The following is a 16014-nucleotide window of genomic DNA, read 5'->3' as shown; positions in this document are numbered from 1 at the left end:
TCCCCTATCCCCTATAGCATGTAATATATTTGTAGAAATTCAACAAAACCTAAGTAAGCCTTACACTAATCTCCATGGAACTCAAGGTTTATCTTGATGTTTTGCATCTAAACAAAATATATCAGTGACCCGTAACTGAGCATCATGCACATACCTACAAATATCAACAAAAGGACAAGACACTGGACAGCTAGTCGTGCCACCACCTACTTTCCCAACAAGCAGCCTTTCCATGCAATGCCCAGCAGCACATAAAATAAATTCACGCTCAATTATTTCTTCCATATATTTCAACTACTGTAATGGACTACCCAAAGTTTTCATATATCCTGATTATTTTTTGCACAACAGAGACTAAAATATTCTTCCACAACCTAAGATAAACCGAAATTGTTTACGAATGAAAATACAAGTGATACTTCATGGAACAATGCACATTTCGCATTTATCACTGTGCACAAAAAACATTTCACCTATGCGGCACTGGAGTCTGCCCTTATGTATTTCACCTGAATCTAAAAACAATTTCCGTGGAGCCCCTAACGTAAAAAAATTTACCATTGAAGTTTACAATTATCCGGTAGTTCTGTTATCAGACGTAGACCTCAATCTCTCATTGCAGTTTCTACATTTCCGGCATAAAATCAAATGCGCGTGAACTTTTTACCCAAAAATCTATAAAGAATACGGCAGCTCCTAAGAACCAATTATCCAATTTGCAAAAACCATAGTAAATTACACATTATCAAAAGAGAAACTATAAACATTTACCAATAAATGCATATCCTTAACACAACACACTTTAAAACTCAAGTTACCTCATTCTTAAGAGACAAAAGACTTTAAAAAAGCCTCTGCTGATTAATAAATAATCCTGAAGGGCGTGAGGTGGGTACAGGTGAGTGATGGAGTATCACCTGTGGCCTGCACCAGTCACTGCCAGGTCAACAACTGTCCTGGGCCACTGTCCTCAAGACGGCCTGGCCTCCACCACCACCCCCCGAGACCAGACACTACTACTTCACCCCCCAGTCACTGAGGCAATGTCACCACACCCAGCACCTACCCTTTATTCCCCCTCCCTCTCCTCCGCCTGCCCCTCCTTCAGCCCCGCTCCCTCCATCACCCCCAAACCCCCCCAGGAGTGCTAGCCACTAGGGGCTTCATTCCCCCACGTTCACGAGAGAGTCAGCTGACAATGGCGTCCCGACTTGATAACACCTTCATACTCTTGGCGGCTTCCCCTCCAGGCCTTCCCGGCCTCCTGACCTCTCCTCCGCCTCCTCATTCACCTCGAGGGCTCTACCGTAGACGTTAAATGGAGTCGTACGCACCTGACAAGGAAGGAAACAGATGACTTCACCAAGAGAACGCCACTTTACCCGTCGTAGGACAATGTTTACACCTTTTAAGTCCGGATCAAAGGGAACACTCGAGCGCTAAACCAATAGGAAGTCAGGTAATTTCTCTCTAGAGTTGTGATTGGATGTTATTCCTCTTCCCCGTACTGAGATGATGTCTTCTCGACAACCCTGCGAAATTTGTCAATGGGGAACTAAGAGAATACGGAAGGATAAATAAACAGTTAATTTAAATCATTCAGTTATTTTCATTGGTGTAGTATCTTATATATGAAATATATTCAATTTTATATAGAGTGGGTCTTCGTCTGAAGGTTTTAACCTGATGAAAGGATCCGTAACTATCCATCATTTAACTGTGTCACACCAGACCTCATTGTGAAATTTAGTTATTCTTGTAAACTTTCGTATCAATCTAATAATTTTCATGATTATTATTCATATTATTATCGTCATTCAATCCCTCGAACTATAAATAATCATTGTACGTTAAATAATGGTCCTCCATATAGTATGAAAAATCACCGGTGCACTGCCTCTTCTTTATATATATATATATATGTATCAATATGTCAAATCTAAATAATTATCGCAAAAAAGAGTAATCTTTAAATAATTATTAAATATTCTCTTTGAGTATTCAAGCCACAAGAACCAATCAAACTTTACAGTAGCGACATTTTGTTTTCCTCGAGTACAGTACCTGTTGTTGTTGTTGTTGTTGTTCTCTACTGTCAGGCTTGCGAAAGTCAATTCAACTAATAAACTCGTACATTAATTAATAAATTTATATGCAAATTCATTATAAGAGTAATCATTATTACTAAAAAAATATGACGCCAATCCATGTGGTGCTAGCATTCATTAAAACGCTGCAAAACATCAAATATTAATGGATATATATATAATGGAAAAGCTTTCAAAATGAAACCTTCCACAGCCATACAGGAAGAGGAAGTAAGGAATTAAGGATATGATGGCGACGGGTGGGAAAAAATGTGTGTTTCTGGGAGTTGGTGGGGGAGGGTTGGGTTGGCAACCCCCAAACCCACCAAATTACTACACCCATGCCAATTCCACCACGTTTTTGGCCTCGTCTATACCATTGCCAACTTTCCACCTCACGTGGAGTCGCATGTGGAGGGAGCCCGGGTAGAATGCGCATGAAATTGAAACCAATGACGACACTTTGGCAATGAGTGGATGGTTCTTTTTTCTAAAAGAAAAATAATTATGCCTAAATGAAATTTAAAAAAAAATGATGCCTAAATGAAATAAAAAAATATGCCTAAATGAAATGAAAAAAGATTATGCCTAAATGAAATAAAAAATTATCTCTAAATGAAATAAAAAATATGCCTAAATGAAATAAAAAAATTATGTCTAAATAAACTAAAAGAAATGCCTAAATGAAATAAAAAAATTATGCCTAAGTGAAATAAAAAAATTATGTCTAAATGAAATAAAAAAAATATGCCTAAATGAAATAAAAAAAATTATGCCTAAATGAAATGAAAAATATGCCTAAATGAAACAAAAAAATGCTTAAATGAAATAAAAAAAAATGTCTAAGTGAACTAAAAAAAATGCCTAAATGAAGTAAAAAAAAATTATGCCTAAATGAAATAAAAAAATTATGCCTAAATGAAATAACAGTATGGATGAAATTCATATATTTGCCTATTCGCATTAGGTACTATTAATGTCAGTTACAAGTGTCCTTGATGGCGTGGATGGCGTTATTGACCATGAATGCGCACGGGCCAGCGCGGGAAGCCCACTCGCATGCATGGGTTTCAAATCCTGGGTTTTGGCATCAGCCCACGACCAACCCAGGTGATCATCCATCCCCTCCCCGCCCAGGTTTGAAGCGATAATGGCCATAGTGCATACAGCTAACTGCAGGAGGATGATAATATTGCATTTAGCCATGGCGCACATGCATAGTGTCGTGGGACAAGCAGCCAAAAATATTGCGGTAGACATCTTGGCACATTTCATTAAGACCCACCCCCTCCCTTACCCGCCATTTTTTTTTCATGCTAGTGTAGTTACTACGCTAGTTTCTAAGGTGATTAGGCTAAGCTAAGTGCTTTTTTTTGATAGGCTAGGGAAGGTGGTTTGTAGAGCTAGGAGTTTATTAAGGAAGCTAGACTAAGCTAAGTCTTAATTAAGGCTAGGCTTAGTGCTATGCTAAGCTTGGTGCTTAACTATATTATGCTAAGCTTGGTGCTTAACTACACTAGGCTAGGCTTAGGTGCTATGCTAGGCTTGATGCTTTACTAACGAGGCTAGGTTTTAACTAGGCTAGGCTTAGGTGCTATGCTAAGCTTGGTGCTTAACTATATTATGCTAAGCTGGTGTTTTACTACACTAGGCTCGGTCTTAACTAGGCTAGGCTTAGGTGCTATGTTAGGCTTGGTGCTTAACTATATCATGCTAAGCTTGGTGCTTAACTACACTATGCTAAGCTTGGTGCTTAACTACACTATGCTAAGCTTGGTGCTTAACTACACTAGGCTAGGTTTTAACTAGGCTCGGAGATAACCCTCCCCCCCCTTTCCCCACACTAAACTAACCTATATAAACACGCTAAAGGTAAATTAACTAGTGTACGACTTAAGGTAAATTATTACCATATATATAATTCAAGAGAAAAAGGTCTGCTTAAAGGCCTGATAAATGGCTGCCCGTTTTCCTCAGTCACGTTCCCAAGATAATAAGATAAGAAAGTATCATGTGTAATCCAGTCTTGGCTTATCTATGTTCCCGCCATAGAAAGGTAAACATTGTTCATGGCTGCCAACATTACATTGTCCATGGCTGCCAACATTACATTTTGTGACAATTTTCTTTTTTTAAAAACTCAGATTCAACTTTTCCTCTATAATACATTTTTTTTTTTTTAACCGTTCGCTTATCTTTAAATATACCTAAGTTATTATTTCTTCCGTTGTTTGACAGAAAACCTTACCAATGTATGCTCAACATGACAGAGTTAAATTATCATCATTTCAATCTATGTTCCTTAAGTCATTACGTATTTGTAGTCTAAATTTTATTGATGATGAGTTTGTGAAGATATATTCTATTGGATCTAAGTTAAAGTACCCTGGATCTTTCTTTAATAAATCCCTTAAGTTAGCAAAGAAATCATTTTATCTCCCATTGACACCAAGGATCTTTTAGTTCTCCCTTTTGATAATTATTTTATTTTACTTCTCATGTTGCTTAAATCCTTTAATGAAAATGTTGCCTTCAGCAACAATAATACTATAAAGAATATCTTAATCAGAAACTCACCAGAAAATTCTGCTGGATGCATCTATAAAGTGCCATGTAGAAATTGTGATAAGTTTTATGTTGATCAGACTGGTAAGGATCTTTCTGTTAGACTTAGGCAACATAAATATAGTATAAGAACGGCACAAGAATCAAATGCCTTGTTTAATCACGTTAAAAACTATGATCATTGTATTGACTGGAGTAACGCAATCTCAGTTATTAACTCTAACTCCAGTACCACGAGAAATATCATTGAATCTTCTATTCTTAAATACACAAAGAATTATAATTTTAATATTAGTGATGGTCTACACAAATTAGATAACTTTACTGTTGAGAAAATTTGTAAACAATTCACCTTCTTGTCCACATAAGATGTTTATGATACGCTCGTTGTCTGTCTTGGAAAATCGCATGTATACCAAATGACGTCCTAGCTACGTCTCTTCGATGTATATCAACTGACCGTTATATTTCTCTCCTGTGTCTCCCCTGATGATGTGATTATTACACGAGAGTGCACTTGGGAACTCATGTATTTTCGGAGATTCGAACGAACTTTAGAATGCTGCAGGAAAGGATCATATAGTCTTTCACACACACCTATATATACAGTATCAACTGACTGTTATATTCCTCTCTTGTGTCTCCCCTTATGATGTGATTATTACACGAAAGTGCACTTGGGAACTTATGTATTTTCGGAGATTCGAACGAACTTTAGAATGCTGCAGGAAAGCATCATATAGTCTTTCACACACACCAATATATATATATATATATATATATATATATATATATATATATATATATATATATATATACAATGAGCGAAAAAAAAAATGCGTCAAGTAGCAAGAATATGCCAATCCTACAGACAATCAATTATTCACAATGGGGGGAAAGGGGTGAGGTAGGCGGGTGGGTTCAACGGCGTAAAACACCGTCCATGTTTTAAGTGGGGGGTTGTGGAGAGGAGGGGGGTGTGTGGAGGTCAGGATAGGTTATCAGTGATCAAGATAATAATGCTTAAGTCACGTGTTTCTGCGCCTTAGAGACGTCATTTGTCTGTGTGTGTGTGTGTGTGTGTGTGGGTTACTGGGCGGGGCCTGGTCGGAGGAGGGGGTGAGCATGGAAGGGGTAGGGAGACGACACCGCTCTGACCCAACACCACCCTCACCTCCCTCCTCTACCAGTTCGCACCAGTTCCCTCCACCCCTGGGGTTCCCTCCCTTCCTCCCTCCACCTAGCATATCAGTATCTTAATAAAAGGGGCACCGTAGAGGGTCTGTGTCGGGCAGACGGGAGCGAAGTTCGTCTTTTATCGGGCCACGGGGTCCGTCCATAGCTGACACACACACCAGGCGAGGCTAGCGACCTCTCCCTTCACTTCTCCTCCCTCCTCTCTGCGTCACGCCGACCAGCCAGTGTGTGCGTGTGTGTGTGTGACCTTGTAGGTGTCAATATCCCCTACCCTGTCACGTGTCACCTATTATACGACTATAATAAGAGAGAGAGAGAGAGAGAGAGAGAGAGAGAGAGAGAGAGAGAGAGAGAGAGAGAGAGAGAGAGAGAGGCGCGCGACGCTCCGCGCCAGCCCGCCCCCCAAAAAAAATTCGCTGTTGCAAAGCTTGAAGAGAGAGAGAGAGAGAGAGAGAGAGAGAGAGAGAGAGAGAGAGAGAGAGAGAGAGAGAGAGAGAGAGAGATCTGGGTTGCTGTGTGCCACACTCCCAGGGACAGAGTCCTCTTCCTCCTCTTCCTCTTCCTCTTCCTCCTCCTCCTCCCGAGACACCTCGTATGGCTGCTCCACCATACACACACCGTACTGTAAAAGCCGTGGAACATCCCCCTCATAACTAAAAGAGCCCCCCCTCATAATTAACAGAGCCCCCTCATAACTAACAGAGCCCCTCATAATTAACAGAGCCCCCTCGTAACTAACAGAGCCCCCTCATAACTAACAGAGCCCCCTCATAACTAACAGAGCCTCCTCATAACTAAAAGAGCCCCCTCATAACTAACAGAGCCCCCTCATAACTAACAGAGCCCCCTCATAACTAACAGAGCCCCCTCATAATTAACAGAGCCCCCCTCATAACTCAGAGAGCCTCCTCATAACTAACAGAGCCTCCTCATAACTAAAAGAGCCCCCCCTCATAACTCAGAGAGCCTCCTCATAACTAACAGAGCCCCCCCTCATAACTAACAGAGCCCCCTCATAATTAACAGAGCCCCTCATAATTAACAGAGCCCCCTCATAATTAACAGAGCCCCTCATAATTAACAGAGCCCCCTCATAATTAACAGAGCCCCTCATAATCAACAGAGCCCCCTCATAACTAACAGAGCCTTCTCATAACTAACAGAGCCCCCTCATAATTAACAGAGCCCCCTCATAATTAACAGAGCCCCCTCATAACTAACAGAGCCCCCCTCATAACTCAGAGAGCCTCCTCATAACTAACAGAGCCCCCCTCATAACTAACAGAGCCTTCTCATAACTAACAGAGCCCCTCATAATTTACAGAGCCCCTCATAATTAAAAGAGCCCCTTCATAACTCAGAGAACCTCCTCATAACTAACGGAGCCTTCTCATAACTAACAGAGCCCCCTCATAATTAACAGAGCCCCTCATAATTAACAGAGCCCCCTCATAATTAACAGAGCCCCTCATAATTAACAGAGCCCCCTCATAACTAACAGAGCCCCCTCATAATTAACAGAGCCACCTCATAATTAACAGAGCCCCCCTCATAATTAACAGAGCCCCCTCATAATTAACAGAGCCCCCTCATAATTAACAGAGCCCCTCATAATTAACAGAGCCCCCTCATAACTAACAGAGCCCCCTCATAATTAACAGAGCCCCCCCTCATAACTCAGAGAGCCTCCTCATAACTAACAGAGCCTCCTCATACCTAACAGAGCCCCTCATAACTAACAGAGCCCCCCACATACTCCAAACGGATTTAAAAACGGACATACAAGGGTTACAACGCACTCCACCGAGGTTAGAAACCAGCCTCGTCACCCACTCGTGGGCCAATCAGACCCTGCTGTTGTCTCGTCACCCACTCGTGGGCCAATCAGGGCCTCCTGTTGTCTCGTCTTTCGCATGTCAACTACAAGACCTCCTGTGACAACCTGGTTACCTCCTCCCTACACACTTGGAGCCTCAGTCACGTAAGGGTTCAGTGGGAAATGAAGTAGCAAGCGAGGATGATACATAGCCCAACACTGCGCAAGGCAAAAGGAATATATATATATATATATATCTATATATATATATATATATATATATATATATATATATATATATATATATATATATATATAGGAAAGGATCACAATGGAGAGCGTGATCATGTATATTCCTATGAGTCCAAGGGAGGAAATGAAACACGATAAGTTCCCAAGTGCACATTCGTGTAATCATCACATCATCAGGGGAGACACAAGAGAGAAATATAACAGTCAGTTGATATACAAAGAAGAGATGTCGCTGTGACGCCATTTGGTAAACAAATGACTGTCCGAATGTAGGTCGGGTGCGTCCACAACAGACAAGCGTATCATAAACTTATTATGTGGACAAGAAGGGGAACTATTAACAAAATCTATCAACAATAAAGCTATCTAATTTGTATAGACCTTCACTATTATTAAGGTTATAGTTCTTTGTGTATTTGATAATAGAAGATTCAATGATATTTCTCGTGGTACTGGAGTTAGAGTTAATAACTGAGATTGCGTTACTCCAGTCAATACAATGATCATAGTTTTTTAACGTGATTAAACAAGGCATTTGATTCTTGTCCCGTTCTTATACTATATTTATGTTGCTTAAGTCCAACAGAAATATCCTTACCAGTCTGACCAACATAAAATGTATCACAATTTCTACATGGCACTTCATAGATGCATCCAGCAGAACTTTCTGGTGACGTCCTGATTAAGATATTCTTTATTGTATAATTGTTGCTGAAGGCAACATTTACATTAAGGGATTTAAGCAACATGGGAAGTGAACTAGAATTATTATTAAAAGGAAGAACTAAAAGGTTACTGGCGTCAAGGTGAGGTTTGGGTTCAACTCTATAAACAATGATTTATTTGCGCACTTAAAGGGATTTATCAATGAAAGATCTAGGGTACTTTAACTTGGATCCAATAGAATATATCTTCACAAACTCATCATCAATAAACTCTGGACTGCAAATACGTAATGCCCTAAGGAACATAGATTGAAATGATAATTTAACTCAGTCATGTTTAGCTGAGTAATAATGGATATATAAGCAAACATTGGTAGGGTTTTCTGTATATGCTAAACTTAAACTTGTTTCCATCCCTATGGATCATGCAATCTAAAAATGGTAACATACCATTATTTCCATTTTCTACAGTAAATTTGATGTAAGGTACTAAATTTTTAAGGGGAGAAATGTTTGTAAATTTTCATTTGTTGGCCAAACACAAAGAACATCATCTATATATATATATATATATATATATATATATATATTATATATATATATATATATATATATATATATATTTTTTTTTTTTTTTTTTTATACTTTGTCGCTGTCTCCCGCGTTTGCGAGGTAGCGCAAGGAAACAGACGAAAGAAATGGCCCAACCCACCCCCATACACATGTATATACACACGTCCACACACGCAAATATACATACCTACACAGCTTTCCATGGTTTACCCCGGACGCTTCACATGCCTTGATTCAATCCACTGACAGCACGTCAACCCCTGTATACCACATCGCTCCAATTCACTCTATTCCTTGCCCTCCTTTCACCCTCCTGCATGTTCAGGCCCCGATCACACAAAATCCTTTTCACTCCATCTTTCCACCTCCAATTTGGTCTCCCTCTTCTCCTCGTTCCCTCCACCTCCGACACATATATCCTCTTGGTCAATCTTTCCTCACTCATTCTCTCCATGTGCCCAAACCATTTCAAAACACCCTCTTCTGCTCTCTCAACCACGCTCTTTTTATTTCCACACATCTCTCTTACCCTTACGTTACTTACTCGATCAAACCACCTCACACCACACATTGTCCTCAAACATCTCATTTCCAGCACATCCATCCTCCTGCGCACAACTCTATCCATAGCCCACGCCTCGCAACCATACAACATTGTTGGAACTACTATTCCTTCAAACATACCCATTTTTGCTTTCCGGGATAATGTTCTCGACTTCCACACATTTTTCAAGGCTCCCAAAATTTTCGCCCCCTCCCCCACCCTATGATCCACTTCCGCTTCCATGGTTCCATCCGCTGACAGATCCACTCCCAGATATCTATATATATATATATATATATATATATATATATATATATATATATATATATATACGCTTTATGTTTTGGACAATCGCATGTTTACCAAATGGCGTCCTAGCTTCGCCTCTTTGATGTATATCAACTGACTTATATTTCTCTCTTGTGTCTCCCCTGATGATGTGATTATTACAGGAAGGTGCACTTGGGAACTTTTTGTGTTTCATTTTCCCCGTGGACTCATAGGAATATATATATATATATATATATATATATATATATATATATATATATATATATATATATATATATATATATATATATATATATATATATATATATATATATTTTCAATCCACTAATTACTTTCAATCTGAAGACACTTTACATGCTCGAATGGTGTTAACTTTTTATCCTGTTTCTTAAGTAATCTAAAGTAACTGAAGTGATTACATCAACACCATTCAAATCCTTTTTGATCATTGCAAATCATCTCACATCAATCAAATTAATTCAAGGTCATGAGAATAATCGAAGGCCATTCTAATAGCATTTCTTTTCCGCCTTAGATAATTCATCCCTATTCGTCCACCACCCCATTCGTCCAACACCCTATTCGTCCACCACCCCATTCGTCCACCAACCCCATTCGTCCACCAACCCCATTCGTCCACCACCTCATTCGTCCACCACCCTATTCGTCCACCACCTCATTCGTCCACCAACCCTCATTCGTCCACCATCCCATTCGTCCACCACCTCATTCGTCCACCAACCCCATTTGTCCACCACGCCATTCGTCCACCACCTCATTCGTCCACCACCCCATTCGTCCACCAGCCCCATTCGTCCACCACACCATTCGTCCACCTTATTCGTCCACCGCCCCATTCGTCCACCACCCCATTCGTCCACCACCTCATTCGTCCACCACCCCATTCGTCCACCACACCATTCGTCTACCAATCCCATTCGTCCACTGCCTCATTCGTCCACCACCCCATTCGTCCACCGCCCGATTCGTTCACCACCCCATTCGTCCACCAACCCATTCGTCCACCACCCTATTCGTCCACCACCACATTCGTCCACCAACCCCATTCGTCCACCACACCATTCGTCCACCATCCCATCCGTCCACCACCTTATTCATCCACCACCCTATTCGTCCACCAACCCCGGTCGTCCACCACCCTATTCGTCCACCATCTCATTCGTCCAACACCCCATTCGTCCACCACCCCATTCGTCCACCAACCCCATTCGTCCACCAACCCCATTCGTCCACCACGTCACCAGGTCCCTGCTTGATTCCAGGTCACGCCCTCTGGGCTCGTCACCCCCCACCCCTCCACCCACCTGCCCTCGACGGCCTAGCTGTTCTTCACCCTCTACGTCATCAACCGAAAACACACCCCCAACCCCCCCAACCCCCATTTTAGGGGGGGTAGTTCAACGCCCCCGGAGTCCACAGCTGACCCAGAGGGCTGCAAATAAACCCCCCCCCCCTTCTCCCCCACAGCTGTTGCTATGTACAGGGGTAAAAAAAAAGAAAAAAAAAAGAATAAAAAATTGAATAAATACCTGAGGGCGAGCCAAACACCCCCCCAACCTCTCCCCTCTCCACCACCCCTCCACACCCCTCCACTCCACCCCTCCACTCCACCCCTCCACCACACTCGCGCTATATAGACGCCATCCATACATTGGACTAACCCCACAGTGGCGCTGGCCTGCTATCCCCCCTACACCAACACACACCCCCACACAACCCCCCCACACCATACTACTACTACTACTACTACTACTTCTACTACTACTACTACCACTACTACTACTACTACTACCCTACCCCCCCCCAGGGGCCTCCCAACCCCCCCCCACCTACCTGCCTGTCCTCTACCCTGGGGTCAATATCCGGGGGTGTTTCTCTCTCTCTCTCTCTCTCTCTCTCTCTCTCTCTCTCTCTCTCTCTCTCTCTCTCTCTCTCTCTCTCTCTCTCTCTCTCTCTCTCACCCAGGGAGGGGAAGTCAAATTGGCCAGTCCCACCACATTCTCCCCTCTCTCTCCTCTCCCCTCCTCTCTCCCCCTCGTCCTTCCGCATCCACCTCGGTCTCGCCCAACTGGCCCACCTCCCTGGCCTCGCCCCACTTCCCCTGGCCTCGCCCTACCAGCTACAGCTCCCCCTGGACTCTGGGGGGGGGGCCCTTTTCTCCTCCCCCCCCTCCCGTCCCCTCTAACTGACACTCGCCTAAGAAAATGTATCGACGGCAGACGACGACTCTCTCTCTCTCTCTCTCTCTCTCTCTCTCTCTCTCTCTCTCTCTCTCTCTCTCTCTCTCTCTCTCTCTATCTATCTATCTATCTATCTGTCTATCTGTCTATCTATCAGTATCCCACACGGCCATTTCCTCTCACGGTTGTGACGCCTAGGTTATGTTGAGCCGGAGGGAGAGGTGGTTGGTTGGTGCGGTGTTGAGCCGGAGGGAGAGGTGGGTGGTTGGTGCGGTGTTGTTGAGCCGGAGGGAGAGGTGGGTGGTTGGTGCGGTGTTGTTGAGCCGGAGGGAGAGGTGGTTGGTGTGGTGTTGAGCCGGAGGGAGAGGTGGGTGGTGTGGTGTTGAGCCGGAGGGAGAGGTGGGTGGTGGGTGCGGTGTTGAGCCGGAGGGAGAGGTGGGTGGTTGGTGCTTCACCTGGTCTCCTAGCCTGCTTCTCCCGGATCATGACGCTAGGTTTTACTAGCTCCCTGCCTCTGCTGGATCTCCCCAGCTCCTCTCCCTTCTCCCCAGCATCACCCCCACCTCCCCAGCTCCTCTCCCCTCTCCCCAGCATCACCCCCACCTCCCCAGCTCCTCTCCCCTCTCCCCAGCATCACCCCCACCTCCCCAGCTCCTCTCCCCTCTCCCCAGCATCACCCCACCTCCCCAGCTCCTCTCCCCTCTCCCCAGCATCACCCCCACCTCCCCAGCTCCTCTCCCCTCTCCCCAGCATCACCCCCACCTCCCCAGCTCCTCTCCCCTCTCCCCAGCATCACACCGACCTCCCCAGCTCCTCTCCCCTCTCCCCAGCATCACCCCCACCTCCCCAGCTCCTCTCCCCCTTCCCCAGCATCACCCCCGACCTCTTCGACCCTTACTATACCTCCCCAAGTTCCTGGGTCACACATTACCTCCCCTAGCCTGGCTTTACCTCCCCAGCCTCGCCTTACCTCCCCAGCCTCGCCTTATCTCCCCAAGGTCTCCAACATCGCCCCATCTCCCCTGATCCTCCCCAGCTTCACCTCATCCACCTGGCCCCAGCACCCCAGCCTTACCTCCCCACCTAGCCCCAGCTCCCCAGCCTTACCTCCCCATCTAGCCCCAGCTCCCCGGCTTACCTCCCCACCTAGCCCCAGCTCCCTAGCCTTACCTCCCCACCTAGCCCCAGCTCCCCAGCCTTACCTCCCCACCTAGCCCCAGCTCCCCAGCCTCACCTCCCCACCTAGCCCCAGCTCCCTAGACTTACCTCCCCACCTAGCCCCAGCTCCCTAGCCTTACCTCCCCACCTAGCACCAGCTCCCTAGCCTTACCTCCCCACCTAGCCCCAGCTCCCTAACCTTACCTCCCCACCTAGCCCCAGCTCCCTAGCCTTACCTCCCCACCTAGCCCCAGCTCCCTAGCCTTACCTCCCCACCTAGCCCCAGCACCCCAGCCTTACCTCCCCACCTAGCACCAGCTCCCTAGCCTTACCTCCCCACCTAGCCCCAGCTCCCCAGCCTCACCTCCCCACCTAGCCTCAGCTCCCCAGCCTTACCTCCCCACCTAGCTCCAGCTCCCCAGCCTCACCTCCCCACCTAGCCCCAGCTCCCCAGCCTCACCTTCCCACCTAACCCCACCCAGCACCCCAGCCTTACCTCCCCACCTAGCCCCAGCTCCCCAGCCTTACCTCCCCAGCTCCCCAGCCTTACCTCCCCAGCTCCCCACTCCCTCCCTCTCCCCACGTGTCAGACACAGTCATGGCAACAGTATGTATAAGTGTAACCCACCACTGACATCTCTCATGACCTTGGCAACGCTGCTCGACACCCCCTCGGCCAAGCACTCAGCCTAGCCCCATGCACTCAGCCTGACCCCATGCACTCAGCCTGACACCATGCACTCAGCCTGACACCATGCACTCAGCCTGACACCATGCACTCAGCCTAGCCCCATGCACTCAGCCTGACGCCATGCACTCAGCCTGAAACCATGCACTCAGCCTGACACCATGCACTCAGCCTGACGCCATGCACTCAGCCTGACACCATGCACTCAGCCAGACACCATGCACTCAGCCTAGCCCCATGCACTCAGCCTGACGCCATGCACTCAGCCTGACACCATGCACTCAGCCTGACACCATGCACTCAGCCTGACGCCATGCACTCAGCCTGACGCCATGCACTCAGCCTAGCCCCATGCACTCAGCCTGACGCCATGCACTCAGCCTGACGCCATGCACTCAGCCTGACACCATACACTCAGCCTGACACCAAGCACTCAGCCTAGCCCCATGCACTCAGCCTGACGACCATGCACTCAGCCTGACACCATGCACTCAGCCTGACACTACGCACTCAGCCTGACGCCATGCACTCAGCCTGACACCATGCACTCAGCCTGACATCATGCACTCAGCCTGACACCACGCACTCAGCCTGACGCCATGCACTGAGCCTGGCCCCATGCACTCAGCCTGACACCATGCACTCAGCCTGACACCACGCACTCAGCCTGACATCATGCACTCAGCCTAGCCCCATGCACTCAGCCTGACACCATGCACTCAGCCTGACATCATGCACTCAGCTTAGCCCCATGCACTCAGCCTGACACCATGCACTCAGCCTGACATCATGCACTCAGCCTGACAACATGCACTCAGCCTGACACTACGCACTCAGCCTGACGCCATGCACTCAGCCTGACACCTTGCACTCAGCCTGACATCAAGCACTCAGCCTAGCCCCATGCACTCAGCCTGACACTACGCACTCAGCCTGACACCATGCACTCACCCTGACACCATGCACTCAGCCTAGCCCCATGCACTCAGCCTGACGCCATCCACTCAGCCTAGCCCCATGCACTCAGCCTAGCCCCATGCACTCAGCCTGACACCATGCACTAGATAATCATGATACCCTCAAAATCTCAAAGTGTTAACCTCATGACCAGCACAGACGTGTGTGTGTGTGTGTGTGTATGTGTGTGTGTGTGTGTGTGTGTGTGTGTGTGTGTGTGTGTGTGTGTGTGTGTGTGTGTGTGTGTGTGTGTGTGTGTGTGTGCATGAGGCAGCCCACATCAGTAATGAGACCAAGGTCTCGAGCACCCCGCGCCCCTTACAAGATACCCACGCATGCACGCACGCATGACGGCCACGCATCATCTCTGGGGGGGGGTCATGCAACACCCCCCCTAGAGAACATTTCCCCAGACCCTTGGGGTGGGGGGGTGGGGGGGAGAGGGGGGTGTACATGTCACTGGGTCACCACGTGTGGTCTGGTCGGCGAAGCTGGACTGGCCTTACCCCTGCTCCGCCATGCACCATACACTGGGTCATGCAGTATACACTGGGTCATGTACTATACACTAGGTCATGCACTACACACACTGGGTCATGCACTACACACTGTGTCATGCAGTACACACTAGGTCATGTACTATACACTAGGTCATGCACTACACACACTGGGTCATGCACTACACACTGTGTCATGCAGTACACACTAGGTCATGTACTATGCACTAGGTCATGCACTACACACACTGGGTCATGCACTACACACTGGGTCATGCAGTACACACTGGGTCATGCACTATACACTAGGTCATGCACTACACACACTGGGTCATGCACCATACACTGGGTCATGCAGTACACACTGGGTCATGTACTATACACTAGGTCATGCACTACACACACTGGGTCATGCACTACACACTGTGTCATGCAGTACACACTAGGTCATGCACTATACACTAGGTCATGCACTACACACACTGGGTCATGCACTATACACTGGGTCATGCAGTACACACTA

At 46.2% G+C, this 16014-nt stretch overlaps 1 protein-coding gene across 3 annotated transcripts in view; it reads right to left on the bottom strand.

Moving 5' to 3' along the window:
- Nucleotides 1-16014, bottom strand: part of LOC139749577 (uncharacterized) — a 37615-nt gene that overhangs the window by 16735 nt on the left and 4866 nt on the right. Inside the window, exon 1 of one of the 3 annotated variants that reach the window (XM_071663643.1) lies at nt 1335-1538. The exons of 1 other annotated variant lie outside the window; for it this stretch is intronic. Coding sequence is in view for 1 of the 2 variants with exons in the window: in XM_071663642.1 (XP_071519743.1) it covers nt 819-823 (5 nt within the window). In the remaining variant the exon portion in view is untranslated. Of the gene's footprint in view, nt 1-818; nt 1068-1334; nt 1539-16014 lie in introns of those variants that run through there. One more of the 3 variants, XM_071663642.1, reaches the window with a different exon arrangement.

This window comes from Panulirus ornatus, chromosome 7 (genome assembly GCF_036320965.1).
Source record: "Panulirus ornatus isolate Po-2019 chromosome 7, ASM3632096v1, whole genome shotgun sequence".
NCBI classification, from domain to species: Eukaryota; Metazoa; Arthropoda; class Malacostraca; order Decapoda; family Palinuridae; genus Panulirus; species Panulirus ornatus.
Note: the sequence above shows the minus strand (reverse complement) of the source record. Positions and strands in the feature narration are given on the sequence as shown.